This window comes from Aquarana catesbeiana, linkage group LG05 (genome assembly GCF_042186555.1).
Source record: "Aquarana catesbeiana isolate 2022-GZ linkage group LG05, ASM4218655v1, whole genome shotgun sequence".
Lineage (NCBI taxonomy): Eukaryota > Metazoa > Chordata > Amphibia > Anura > Ranidae > Aquarana > Aquarana catesbeiana.
The window spans coordinates 29882032-29896900 of NC_133328.1; the positions used below are offsets into that span (position 1 = coordinate 29882032).

Below are 14869 nucleotides of genomic sequence, written 5' to 3' on the forward strand. Positions count from 1 at the left end.
GGGATAACACTTGTCTTGCGCCCCGGTCTCCCACTTGAGTGTCACTGCAAACCCTGCACCGCGGATGGCTCTTGACGAATCGCTCAATTTTAATATACGATCGTTTCCAGAATAACCTGCGATTAACATAAACGGGTCGTGACTTGCGCCTTGCCTATGATCACATCTTTCATTGTCTTTTCTTTCATGATTTAGCTCGGGTGACAAATCTCGAACGCATTTTATGTCATCGGGAGAGAGGTTTATAGTGCACGGCCCCCGAATGGCGTCACCGTAGACAAATTGCAAGTTGCAACAGGAGGGGTCATCTGCTGGAGGGGGGGGGGGGGGGGTCATGATTACGTCTATATAGGCATATTAAAAAAAAAAAAAAACAAGGTTGGATTAAAAAAAATTCTTTTGGGAAAGCCTCCAAGTCTAATTGAATATTGATAAGGGAATATTAGCGTGCAGACGTCACACTGTCCCCCATATGGTGAATTGAGTTGGTTGGAATTAGGTAATTAGGTTTGGAACACGAACGTTCTTTAGTCCTGCCCATCCTCTCCTTATATATATAGTTGAGCTCTGGGGAGTGCAGTGAACAGCAACACACAAGCTGAACAGGCTAGAGCTGCCAGAGATCTTCCTATCCAAGTACAGTAAGTGATCACATCTTCCTCTTGGCTTCTTTATTGTAGGAGAAATCTATTATACTTGACTAGGAAATTAGGTGTAGTGAAAAGCTTTAATCGCTATTTTATGTTATCGTTTTTGCAGCTAATATGTTGAAATGTAGTAAAATAACATGCTTTGTATGTTAAAGCAACAACACTAGTTGCATTTTATGTATGTTTCCTTTTTTTTTCTTTTTTTTTAATCTTTTTTATCTATTTATGGATGACTTTTTTTTTCTTTTGTATTTATATATGGATGACTTTTTTTTCTTTTCTATCTATATATATATATATATAAGGATGACTTTTTTTTCTTTTCTATTTATGTATGGATGACTTTTTTTTGTATCTATATATAGTTGACTTTTTTTTTATTTTCTATTCATGTATGGATGACTTTTTTTATCTTTTGTATCTATATATGGATGACTTTTTTTTTTGGATCTATATATATATATATGGATGAATTTTTGTTTTTTTTATTTTCTATTTATGTATGGATGACTTTTTTTGTATCTATAAATGGATGACTTTTTTTTCTTTTGTATTTATGTGTGAATGAATTTTTTTTCTTTTGTATTTATGTATATATTACTTTTTTTTCTTGCTGTTGATTGACATTTCTAACTTTAACATGCTCTCAAAAAAACAGCTGCTTCCACATTTCTTTCAGCTATGTTGTTGCTTTGGATTGGGAATATCTATATTTTTGAATGTGTTACTTGCAAATGACTTTTTTTTTTGTTCCTGCTGATTGACATCTCCTGTCTTCTTTTGCAGAAGCTGCATCTCCTGACTCTTCGCTTTCGCTTCGCAGAGATCATTACTTCTCTTGTCTCTCGGTTTGAAACGCCACCCTTACACTTGTGTCAGAAGCAGAGCCGGTCCCGTTCAAAGGGTTCTGTGGTGAAAGCGGGAAAGCATGAAGATCCTCGTAGCCTTTGCTGTCATTATGTTGGTTTCAGCGCAAGTTTTTGCGGCAGAAATAGGACTTAACGAAGAGCCAGACTGGTACAACGACCAAATCCAGGTAAGATCGTTGACTCATCAAAATTGGAGAAGTTAGGCTAAAAGTTTCTTTCTCTTGTTCCTTCTTTTTTACTCTGTACAGATAGATAGATAGATAGATAGATAGATAGATAGATAGATAGATAGATAGATAGATAGATAGATAGATAGATAGATAGATAGATAGATAGATAGATAGATAGATAGATAGATAGATAGATAGATAGATAGATAGACCAATACAGTAGAGATAGGTCAATTACCTATGTAAGGGTTATTTGTATCAGATATTTAGCATTCAAAATGCTCTAAAATTAATTTATTTTTTCAACGATTTAATAAATACTGGAGTATCTGATTATCTCCAAAAATTGAATTTAAAAAAATAAAAAAAATAATTGGCAATTAAATAATTTTAGAAAGTTACATGCACCTGTTAGCTGCAGCCCCAAATGAGATAGATAGATAGATAGATAGATAGATAGATAGATAGATAGATAGATAGATAGATAGATAGGTAGATACATACATACATAGAAAAGTGACAGCAGAAAAAGACCGAATAGTCTATCGACTCTGCCCATTTAAAAAAAACAAAAATTCTTTTTTTTTCTTTTTAGTTCTTGATTTTTTTGTTTGTTAACTTTTTTGTCTGAGTATAGATCTATGTTTGTCCCAAGCATGTTTGAAGATAGATATACCATCTGCCTGCCTATAGATAAATATTTGCAGAAAAAAAAAAAAAAAATATATATATATATATATATATATATATATATATATATATATATATATATATATATTTTTTTTTTTACTTTCTGCTTGCAATATATATATATATATATTGCAAGCAGAAAGTAAATATAAGGATATTAAAATTTGCAAATACATATATATATATATATATATATATATATATATATATATATATATATATATATATATAAATAAAAATATGAATATATATAAGAATATATATATGTATGTAAATCTCTTAGACATAAATCTGAATGTTTTTTTCCAGCAAACAGCACCCAGTTGAATCTGTCACTGCTCCTACCTTAGTATTTACTGTAGATTGTACAATCATTATTTTTCCCATTGCTGGATGGGGCATGTCACAGCAGTGAACAATACTATCATTATATATAATATTCTCACATGTGTCGTATAGCAAGAACATCAATGATGTTATTAGAGAAGAGTATAGAAAATAACACGTTATCAGAATGATTTTCTGAGTCTAAACATATCCTTTTCTGCTTAAGAAAAGAATGTAAAAAAAATTTGCACGTGACCAGACAGAATTTAAAGGAGCTCATTTTGATGTGTATCTCGCTCTTTTTAGAACATACAAGCTTATTTTGTGTCCAAGGAGAAATGTTCAAATTTTTTATGGCGCTATAAGGGCAAATGTAAACATAAGGATTTCTGTGCCTGTTGAATTATGGATGACACACAGAAAACAAAAAACAGAAATTAAATGCAATCATTTATGGGCACCATTGACGCTTTCAATTCTTGGCTTAATGAAACGAGATAGATCACATGCATTATTTACCTAATAGGGTACAACAACATAGAAAGCACTTTTACTTTGAAAATGCACGCTACCCTTGCCGAGCACACAACAGTGTAAAAATAGCCGTTCTGGCACTTTTAATTTCCTGACTCCTACAAGCTGAATAGAATAGTCTGGACCAGCCATTCTCAGTCAGGGCTCCATGGAACTCTAGGTTTCTTCGAGGGGTTTCTAGGGGCTCCTTAAGCTGTTGAAAAATGACCTCCCTTTTGATGGTGCATGCATAGTTCTGGGTCTAACACCACTTTGCAGAGCCAGCGGCATGAACCCAGTGACCTTTTTAGCTGTTTTTAAGGGCAGCATTATGACCACCACTTTGGGGGACATTTATTCCATTGACTACCAATGTAAGGGGCATCCTTCTTACTGACCCCTGAACAATTAATCTTAGCAGGCGTTCCTTGAGACCTGAAAAATATTTCAAAGGTCCCTCTAAAGTAAAAAGGTTGAGAAAGACTGGTCTGGACTCTACCATGTGCCCATGTGCTGCACATGTATGCTACATAAGCAAGATAACATACAAAGGTACTGTGGTCTTCAGGTGAGATGTAGTAGCGATATGGTTTAAGAAATCACTGAAAATTATTACATGGATAATAGTAACATCTATCTATTTATCTATCTAATTTTGGGGCTGCATATCCAATGAATGAAACGTGCAGATTTATTTTCCAAATTATTCTATTGTGTTGGCAATTTTTTTTTTATAAAATTTTTAGAGGTAATCAGGTTTTTAGATATCCAATATTTACTAAATCATTGAAAAAACAAATCCATTTTCCAGGTATTTTGGATGCTAAATATCTGATGCAAATAACCCCTTAGCGACAAAAATGTAATGGGAATCAATAAGTAGCATAAATTAGATGGTCATCCTCAAGAGGTTAATCACATGCTGTCAACAGGGGCTATCTATAAAAACACTGGAGGGAAGAAATCTACAAGTACAATCTACAATGTTTCCTAACCAGGTTCTGTGGGACCCTAGGGTTCCTCCAAAGGTTGCTAGGGGTTCTTTGAGCAATGAGCTATGTCTGCCTCTAAGATAGGTTACTATCCATACAAATAGCTATCTGTATGGGGGAATTCTTCCAACTGACCACCAATGGTCAGTAGAAATAACCCACTCATTTCCATGGGTCCTTCTCTCCTCACCACCAATGTAAGGGGACACTTCATTGACCACCAGCGTAAGGGAGAACTTCATTGATCACCAATGTAAGAGAGCTCCTCACAGTTCAACAGTGTAAGGGATTACATCACTGACCCTCAATTTAAAAGGGCATTTCAAAGACTACCAGTGTATTGGGGGTTCTTCACTGACTACCAATGTGTGGGAGCTCTTCACTGGCCATCAATGTAGAGGGACATGTCACTGATCACCAAGTAAGCAGACACTTTACTGACCATCTATGTAAGGGGGCACTTCACTGACCACCAATATAAGGGGGCACTTTATTGACCACCAATGTAAAGGAGCATTTCATTGATCACCAATATAAGAGAGCTCTTCATTGGCCACCAGTGTAAGGGGGTGCTTCATTGACTACCAATGTAAAGTGACACGTCACTGATCACCAAGTAGGAGGACATTTTACTAACCACCTATAAAAGGGGGCACTTCATTGACTGATGTGTGGGAGCGCTTTACTGGCCATCAATGTAGAGGGACATGTCACTGAACACCAAGTAAGCGGACACTTTACTGACCATCTATGTAAGGGGGCACTTCACTGACCACCAGTATAAGGGGGCACTTCATTGACCACCAATGTAAGGGTGCATTTCATTTATCACCAATGTAAGAGAGCTCTTCACTGGCCACCAGTGTAAGGGGGTGCTTCATTGACTACCAATGTAAAGTGACACGTCACTAATCACCAAGTAGGGGGGCATTTTACTGACCACCTATGGAAGGGGGTACTTCATTAACTGCCAATAGAAGCGGGCATTTCATTGATCACCAACGTAAGGGAGCATTTCATTGATCATTAATCTAAGAAAGTTCTTCACAGACCATCAATGTAAGGGAACAATTCACTGACCACCACTGTAAGGGGACACTTCAATGACCCCCAATGTAAGAGCGCACTTCACTGACTACCAATGTGAGGGAGCTTTTCTCTGGCCACCAATGTAAGGGGGCACTTTACCATTCACCAATGTAAAAGGACACTTCACTAACCACTAATGTAAGGGGTCATTTCACTGATCAACAATGTAAGGGGGCACTTCACTGACCACAAATGTGAGGGAACACTCCACTAACAGCCAATGTTAGGGGGAACATCCACCACCCATTCATGTAAGAAGTATTTTTCCACTGACCGCCAGGAAACACTACAATGTTCACTGTCTGCATTTCTTTTCTGGTCTTTTATTGATTTTGCTAAAAGTAATTTTGCCACAGAATGACTGTCAAACATGCGCTTTAATGTATTCTTAAATGTCAGCTTACTGTTCATGCTAATGTACCGTAAGTTGTAGATAAAGTAACTATTAGCAGGGTCTCCCTGGGACCTGAAAGTCATTTCATAGGTTTCTCTAGGTTAAAAAGGTTGAGGAAGGATGCTCTACATTTACATAGCAGGGTCGATTTGGGTAGCGATCAATTTTTTTTTTTTTTTTTTTGGAGAAAAGACAGACAGAACATGCAAATGCCACACAGACGGCATCCCTCTTGGGAATCAAACCATGGACCCCTGTAGCGATTTATTCATAGGACCGCTTTGCTACCTTTGATTGTCTATACAATGTCAGCACTGGATATATCATATGTATGGCCAATATGTGTGATTATATTTACTTGTGGAACAACACATTCCTGCATGCCCTTAACTAACTCCTAGGGACTTGTCTTTTCACAACAGTTGGACACCCACATTTCAGCTGTCTTTTCTGATTTGATTTTTCATTTTGAAAACGATCATAGGATCTTTTTATTCCCAATGTCCCCAGAGACATGGAATACTATCCTTTGATTCAATCTTTGGAAGTGTTTTAAGCAAGTGTAAACTCTCCATCTTTAAGGGCTAACCTACTATTAGAAGTCTTATCTACTGGTTCTTCCACACCATAATGCATGCAGGAACGTGCAATAAAATGTGCCTAACCTCATGCATAGTAATGCATTCTACGGCATTCATTTACTAAAAGCAAATAGGCTGTTTACTTTGCAAGGGAATTTTCACCACCTTCACTAAGTGCATCGCAATGCAAAGATGTAAATGCTATGTGCATTGCGGTGTGCTGAGTGATTACAAATCATACAAGAGCTGGGCTGCTTAAGGCAATTAACCCTCAAAAACGCTCATATGTTATCGTCCGAACAAAAATGAAAGGAGTGGTTTTTACCCAGGTAAAATTACAGTATTTAAAAATCCTCTTTACTGGGCTGGTTATTTACGGAGCTTGCGTTAACTTCAAGAGTTAAAATGATTCCTTTGGTAAATCAAACAACTTAATCCACATTAGTATAGAATAGTCTTTCTTAATCTTTTCACCCCAGAGGAATAATTTTCAGGTGTCTGGGAACCCCTGCTAAGATTAGTCCATCAGGGGCCATAAGGAAAATTCCCATTACATTGGTGGTCAGTGGAAGGAATGACCACTTACGTAGCTGGTTGGAATGGCATCCTTACAGTTAGCCAACCTGGAACTATGAAAGCACCGTCAGATGGAATCAGCCACAGCTCAAGGAACCACTAGCAACCTCTGAAGGAACTCCACAGAACCCTGGCTGATAATGCCTAATATAGAGTTTAAAGGATCCATCTAAACAAGAGCAGACTAACATTTTCCTACAGAGAAGATATTTCATGTATGGCTTCATCTGCTGTCCATGGTCCTGAAACACATTGTCATTACTAACAGACCTGAATTGAAGTGCTATGTACATCCTGCAAAGCTACAATTCACATACTTATAAGCCTTGCATAAAACGAGTTGCAATAAGTGACTTCTTCATTAAAACAGAGATTAGAATTCTAATATTTGCATTGCATGTTCCATAGCACTGAAACAATTATGTGCAATTATCTACTGACCTCGATCGAGCGAATATCATTAGCTTTGTTAGTCCTGCTCCAAGAGGATTATATTCATTAAAGGGCAACGTATTCTGGATACTTATCTCAGATCTTTTATTACAGCTTGAAAATTTAGTCCCAGAGTCGGTTCATGGATGAGAATATTACAAGGGGGTGTGTGTGTGACCCCACGTTATATGGAAACTACTGATGAAATCATGATTATTGAAAAAAAAAACAAAAAAAACATTGGGGCTGATTTACGAAAGCCGTATGCCATCAGTAGAGGCGCACGGTGAGGTGCAAAGCACATTTTCATATTTACGAAACAGTGCACCGGGAACAGAGCGCGAATCCCCCATTTACTATAGCGATCTCAGCGCAATCTGTGCGCCACTATGGACATGGCGCATGCCATCTTCAATTCAATATTAACAGAAGATGGAGGTGCCAGTATTATGGGGTGATGTGGGGTGATGTGAGGAAGTTTCGTAACAACCACCCAAGTTACAAATATACCCAAAATAGAATGAGAAAGTAACTTTTTCAGAGAAAGCCTGCTGTGCCCGCAAGTATGTTTAGAACTACGTGAGATCAATGTAAGCACTGTGCATGCTCAAGCGGCTCTTGCGCTCGTTCAAATGCGTTTGTTCACTGCACAGACAAAATCTTAGTAAATGTCAAGCAACGCAAATGCAATTGCGTGGGTTGAACGGGCGCACCTCTAAAAATGACATTTTTTTTTTACACTGGTTGACTTTTGGGGTGCCCGAGCCCCTTCTGCCCCCAAGCATCCACCCCTCTTTCATGGGCTGGCTTGCTGTACGTTTGGCTAGGGGTTTGTTGGTGTGTGGGAGGGGCACAATATTTTTTTAGTTTGGGGTGGGATTTTTCACATGGGGGTTCTTATTTTAAGCCTTAACAGACCCAAATGGCCTTGTATGTATTGGGGGGCAGGCTATTTTTTGTTTTTGGTTAAAATCTTGCAGCTGCAATGTAGATTTGTAAGTTTTCTCTAAAGCCGTACATCTTTGAAGCAGCATTTTGGATACATGCTACAGATGCACCACTTTACATGCAGAGTAATCCCCCCCGTCCCCAAGTTACTAGCTTTTAAGCAATTTTGCATTTTTAAAGGCACTTTTCCTTGTTTCGTTTTTGGGGTTGTCCAAATTGGTGACATTGATATATGTCCCTCAGGGTGGGACCTGGGCCCCCATACCATATTTAAAGCCAATAGCTAGAAGATAAGCCAGCCAAGTGGGAACTAGCAAAATGAACAGTTCATTTTGTCAATCAGTCAGTTCCCATTGACTGCAATGATATTTCTTGTATAACTTTTGCCAATGTTAGGCTCTTTGTTTGCCCCCCTGGACCGGGGGGTGTTTGTCCCATCTGTAATTTTGTAGCATGCTGGATGATGTGCTTAATTTTGGACAAGAGGTTGCTTATTTTCTGCTAGCTGCATTTGGGTTGGTCTGGGCATGCTCAGAGACTTTGATTTTTTCCTGTGCCCTTTGGTGTGTGAAGTGCATTTGGGTTGATCTGGGCATGCTCAGGGACTTTGATTTTTTCCTATGCCTTTTGATGTGTGAAATGCATTTGGGTTGATCTGGGCATGCTTGGACTTTTTTTCGGATTTTTTTTTCAGCTTTTTGTGTGTGAACAGCACTTGGATGTTTCTGGGCAAGCTCAGAGAGTGTGTTTTTGGGTTAGTAATTTAAGGACATCCACTTTGAAGTTCTGTCTCTACATTGGGTGAACTTGCATTTTGTGTGTTTCATGGACTGTGCATGTGTGTGTGTGCGCAAGGGAGTACATTTGGGTGTCCTTACAGAGTTTGTAACACATGTATTTTCTCTTTGTATTTTGTTTGTTATGTCTTTGCAAAACAGATGTGTTTTAGAGCATTTTTTTTTTACTTTGGTTTATTGTATATTTTTGATGTTGTCACTGTGTGTCGTTTGTAGGTTGTTTCACTTTGATTTAATTGTCTGTGCTGCATTATTTTGCAAAATCTTCCTCCAAGATGTTGTGACTAATTAATATTTAAATCCTTGATAGATGTCCGTTTGTCGGCGCAGTCCTTTAAACTCCTGTTAATTTCCTCTGCAACCATATTCTGTTAGTGTCTCAAATTACATTCATGTATTTTTTGCTTTCCTTGCTCTTTTCCAAGTCCTGTTTTGTTGACCAATAGAATTTGTAGGAATTTTTATGTTTTATGTGTTTTGTTAATTTTCATGCAACAGATTTCCCAGCTGCAGCTTAAAGAGGAGCTCCACCTTAAACAAAAAATATTAAAAGCCAGCAGCTACAAATACTGCAGCTGCTGACTTTTAATAAATGGACACTTACCTGTCCCAGGGTCCAGCGATGTCGGCAGCCGAAGCCGATCGATTGCTCGTCTCTCGGCTGCCCCCGCCGCCATCCTCGGTCAGGGATTCAGGAAGTGAAGTGTTGCGGCTTCACTGCCCAGTTCCCTACTGCGCATGCGCGAGTCGCGCTGCGCGTCTGCACTGGTCCCCGTTGTGTTGTGGGAACTGTGTGATTCCCACAACACAATGGGGGGGGGGGCGGGCATTTGCGGCTAGCTGCGGCTAGCTATTCCCGGAAGTGGGTGCAGATACCTGTATTATACAGGTATCCACACCCCCCTCCCCCCTGAAAGGTGCCAATTGAGGCACCGGAGGGGGGGAGGAATCCAATGAGCGGAAGTTCCACTTTAGGGTTTAAGTAGGCTGATTTACATGGCAAAACAAAAAAAAGGTGTGATTTGTCTAAAAGCTACTTTCCTGGTGCCTTCATGGTAGCATATGCATGGATTGTGCGTATGCTGCCATGGATAGGCACCAGGAAAGGGAAATTACAAAGAGGTAAGTATTCAACTTTCCATTTTAGCTCAGTGCTTCTCAGCCTCAGTCCTCAAGTACCCCCGACGGGACATGTTTTGGGAATTTATCTTAGCTAAAATAGCTGTCCAAAATACCAAGCCATTGACTCTGATTTAAAGCACCTGTGCAAGATGAAGGAAAACCTGCAAACATGGCCTGTTGGGGGTACTTGACTGGGTTGGGAAGCACTGATTTAGAGCACTGAGCTAAACTCTGGCTAATTGGGGGCATTTGAGGGAAACCAAGTGAGAGTTAGAACCCCTGCTTGTCTTTTTTAGGTTGGGCTTTGTGTCCCTTTTCTGAAAATTGGCTTCACTTCCTGTCACAGCCAAACAGGAAATGAGGGTAAAACCCTACCAATGTCTTTCCTAGGGGACACACAGGTCAATCTAACTAGTATCCCCATTAGGCAAATTGCACTCTAGCACTTTGTTTTGTACACGCCAACTTATTAGGTATTTGGGGGTTTATTAAAGGCAAATCCACTCTGCAATACAAGTGTACTCGCTGAGGGGAAGCACTGCTGATTTTATCATCCAATCATGTAGAAGCAAAGATGCTGTTTTTTTATTTTCCTTGTATGTCCCCAACAACTGCACTTCCAAGTGCACTTGTAGTGGAAGTGGAAGTGCATTTGCCTTTAATAAATAAAACCCAAAGTCCAAGATACCTGATAATTTGGGGTGTACAGAGTAAAATGCTAGAGTTATTAGATTGACCTGTGTGTCCCCAAGGAAAGACATTGGTAGAGTTTTACCCTCACTTCCTGTTTGGCTATGTGACAGGAAGTAAATCAATTTGAAGGAGAAAGGGGCAAAATTTGGGAGGTGTCTTCACCCTATCAGGGGTGCAGACATCCCCAAAAACTGACAAGACTTCTAATCCCTCTGCACTCTATCCCCAACCAAAAATAAGAAAGGATTTAATTTAGTTTGACTTTGCAAAGACACATTCCTAAGTTCAACTGTGATGCATGTCAATGGCCCATTTAGACCTTGTTTAATAGAAAACACCAGTTGCCTTTCACTAGAAACATTTCTTAGTCCAGTCCTGGAAATCTGCATCTGCTTTACTATTAATTTCCCTAAAAATTGGGTTCCTGCAGCTAGATGCACGGCCAATGTGTATGTGAGATGCGCAACTGCTGTGTGCGCGGAGGTATGTGCCCGTGGCGCATATCTGGTTCCCGGAAGCGGTGGCCAGCACACAGGAATGACATCACGCCCCTACAGGAAGTTGCTTGTACTGCTGCTAATTTCTTCCCACCACCATGCCCTGCTCATTGTTCTCTGAGGAAGTGATGATCCTTATTTGCAAATTAGGAAAATTATTTAATTTTTAACATAGGGAGGTGTTGGTGTGGGTCCCTAACACACATTCATACATATTAGGGCCAATTTAGACAGGATCCGATTTACCTACCAGCATGTTTTTAGAGTGTGTGAGGAAACCAGAGTACCTGGAGGAAACCCACGCAGGCACAGGGAGAACATGCAAACTCCCGGTAGATGGCGTCACGGGCGGGATTCGAACCAGTGACCCTTTTTTCTGCTAAGTGAAAGTGCTAACCACTATACCTCTGTGCTGTCCAGATATATATTTATAGATGTAGGTTCTTGTGTCTACCAGCAGAGAGATGTTGGGTAGATGCCACACTCCCAATTCTGAAGGCATAATAATGGTCTAGCACAGGGGTCTTCAAACTACGGCCCTCCAGTTGTTCAGGAACTACAATTCCCATCATGCCTAGTCATGTCTGTGAATGTCAGAGTTTTGCAATGCCTCATGGGATGTGTAGTTCCGCAACAGCTGGGGGGCCGTAGTTTGAAGATTCCTGATCACTCTAGTATGTCTTGAAAAAAGGTGGGTTCTCATGTGCCTTGTAGAATGCCCAAGAAATATTGTTAGGAAAATACAAGTGGGTCATGGCACATCTACATTCCAAATTTGGCACTTAAGATGGTCATGCACTATGCAATCTGATTGGCCAATCTCTGTACAACTCAATATTTTGGCAAAATAGGTAATAGGAAGACGCACTTGAACAATTAATTCAAATTATAGGAAATCAAACAAACTCTTGCACTAAATCTGATTTTTTTAAGATCTAACCAATTGCAGTGTATGGTCACCTTTAAAGATCAAGATCTGAAAATATTAATTTATTGAGTTTAGAAACACTTCTCTGTGCTTTGTAATGTGTTGAAAGATTTGGGTAAAAATAGAAAAAAAAAAACACATTTCAAAATGATATTAAAAGTAATAGGAATGAGATTAGCATCAAAAGGGTTAATTATCTGAGAACACCTACTAATTGCCTAACAAGACACATCCAATGAGATGAAATGAACCAATTGTACTGGGAATGCGCTATTATCAATGAGAAAACCGCAGTTTACCCTAGCGACAGTTGTAGTTTACATATTTATTATCGTTTTGCGCTTCAAAGTGCGCCGGTTCGCACGTTAGGTTAATGACTTTTCCAGCGCACCAATTAAGGTATTAACTGGCGCAACGCATTCTTCTTAGTAAATCTGCCCCCTTGTGTCTAAATACACATTCAAATGCCATAAAGACAGCATCAGTGGTGGGAATCCAACCAAGGTGCTTCAAGTACTTCAAGGCGGGAGAGCTAGCTATTTAATCATAGGACTACCTTCCTGCTTACAACTGTATATTTGATTTCAGCACCGAACATATCATACCTAAGGCCAAATTGAGTTATTATCTTTACTTGTGTAACAACAAGTTTCTGCATGTCTTCCAACCAATTGTTAGGGAGTGTGGCAAAATAAACATTCAAAATCAACATTCACCCTTAAATTAATTATTTATTAATGTGCCTAAGTAGTTACTAATCAACAAGCACCGTTTTTTGAAATCTGGAACAAGCAATATCTATGTTACTTTAGTAATAGGCATTAGATATTTTTGATTCTAGTATGTATTTTTTTCTTTTTTTTTTAACAAAAACACTTTGAAGTTAATTTACTAAGAGCAAATTGGCTTTGCAAGGGAATTTCTACTTCTACTTTCCAAGGGAATTTACCCTTAACCTAATGCAGCCTTTCTCAACCTTTTTACCCTAGAGGAACCCATAAAATAATGTTAAGGTCTCAGTGAACCCCTGCTAAAACCAGTTCTTTGGGGTCAGTGGGAAAATTTTCCCTTCCATTGGTGGTCAGTGGGAAGAGCGTCCTTCTTACAGTGATGATCAGAATGTCACCCTTAAAAAACAACTCAAAAGATCATTGGTGCTATGCAACTAACTTTGCCAAGTGCCATCAGCAGCCACCATTAAATGGCAGGTCAATCAGCCACAGCTCAAGGAACCCCTGCCAATCTCTGGAGGAAATCTAGGGTTCTATGGAACTCTAATTGAGAATGGCTGGTTTAGTGAATGTTGGGAAAAATTCACTTTGCAAAGTGTATTCAAACACATGCATGGAAACTTAAAAACTATGAAAATAGAATAGAGCTTCAACCCATTCACTAAGCTAAGGGGAAATTCTCTTGCAAGGTAAACAGCCTATTTGCCTTTAGAAAATCAACCCCATTCTTCATCAATAAGCCAAATACTACAATGCTAGCAATCCCTTAATATATCCCAAGGCTAAATATATGCATTTGTTTTGGTTGTATGTTAGGAATTTGAAAACTGTCTAAAAATCATGCACAGTGGTCCCACAGGTCGCATTGTAGATTGAGGGTCTCGATGAGCACATAAACTGAATATTATTGGTCATACCAGCTGGGATGGTCTATTTTACAGTGAGAGTGATGAAGCAAATTAGGAAATCTTTGGCTTGACCAAAATACACCTATGTAGATTGCCCCTAAACTGGTCAGTGGTCTGCAGGGAACACAGCTGCTGTAAAACTCTTTAGCAGTTAATCTCAAATAGAGTCATTAAAAGTATTCCCAGCTGGGATTGTATTAATTACCGTGTCCGAATTATTAATCAGACCTTCCACTGACGAAATAGCAAATGCGATTTCCATTTAGTATAAATTGTGTTGATAAGGAGCTTTGGTGATTGGCTGTCCAACTCATGCAAACTCATGTAAAATTCAGGTGAACCTGTGACCTGTAAAATATTCATGACCCAACACATGCCATTTTGTGAAGTCCCAGATGAGAGCACTAATCTAAATAGAATAGCTGCTAATTTGTAAAATTCAATTCCACAGTTAGATTGGGGCATAGGGGTTGATCTATTTTATTAACTGTCTTAACCGAACACTTTTGCACAGCCCCAGCTGTTATTTGAAGTTATTAAGCTTTTATGTCAAAGTAGATATAAACCCAATTTCATATATGCTTTAACATGTTATTGCAATGTCAAAAGTCAATTCCTATTTTTTTAAATCTGCAGCATTCATGACTATAATATCTGGTGATTAGGGATGTGCAAACCGCTCTTTCCGGGAGGTTACATCTTCTTCCTCAATTCTGTCAATTTGTAGGGCTAATAAGGAAGCTATTGTCAAACAAAAGGCATGGGAAGCCAGGTACTGCCATTGGGGATATGTACTTTGGCCAAAATTCAAAGCACGGTATAACACATAGGGGTTGATTTACTAAAGGCAAATAAAATGTGCACTTTGCAAGTGCAGTTGCAATCATTTTTCCTAAAGCTCAGTGAATGTGGTGAAGCTTCACTTTGTAAAGCATACCCAATCAGGTCCAAGGAAAATAAAA

At 39.0% G+C, this 14869-nt stretch overlaps 1 protein-coding gene across 3 annotated transcripts in view; it reads left to right on the plus strand.

The window, feature by feature from the left end:
• The first annotated feature begins 491 nt into the window (after positions 1 to 491).
• Positions 492 to 14869, plus strand: part of TAC1 (tachykinin precursor 1) — a 76698-nt gene continuing 62320 nt past the window's right edge. For all 3 annotated transcript variants that reach the window (XM_073629558.1, XM_073629560.1, XM_073629559.1), the window contains exons 1-2: positions 492 to 641; positions 1437 to 1686. In XM_073629558.1, coding sequence (XP_073485659.1) covers positions 1579 to 1686 — 108 coding nt within the window. In that variant the 5' untranslated portion in view covers positions 492 to 641; positions 1437 to 1578. The remainder of the gene's footprint in view (positions 642 to 1436; positions 1687 to 14869) is intronic.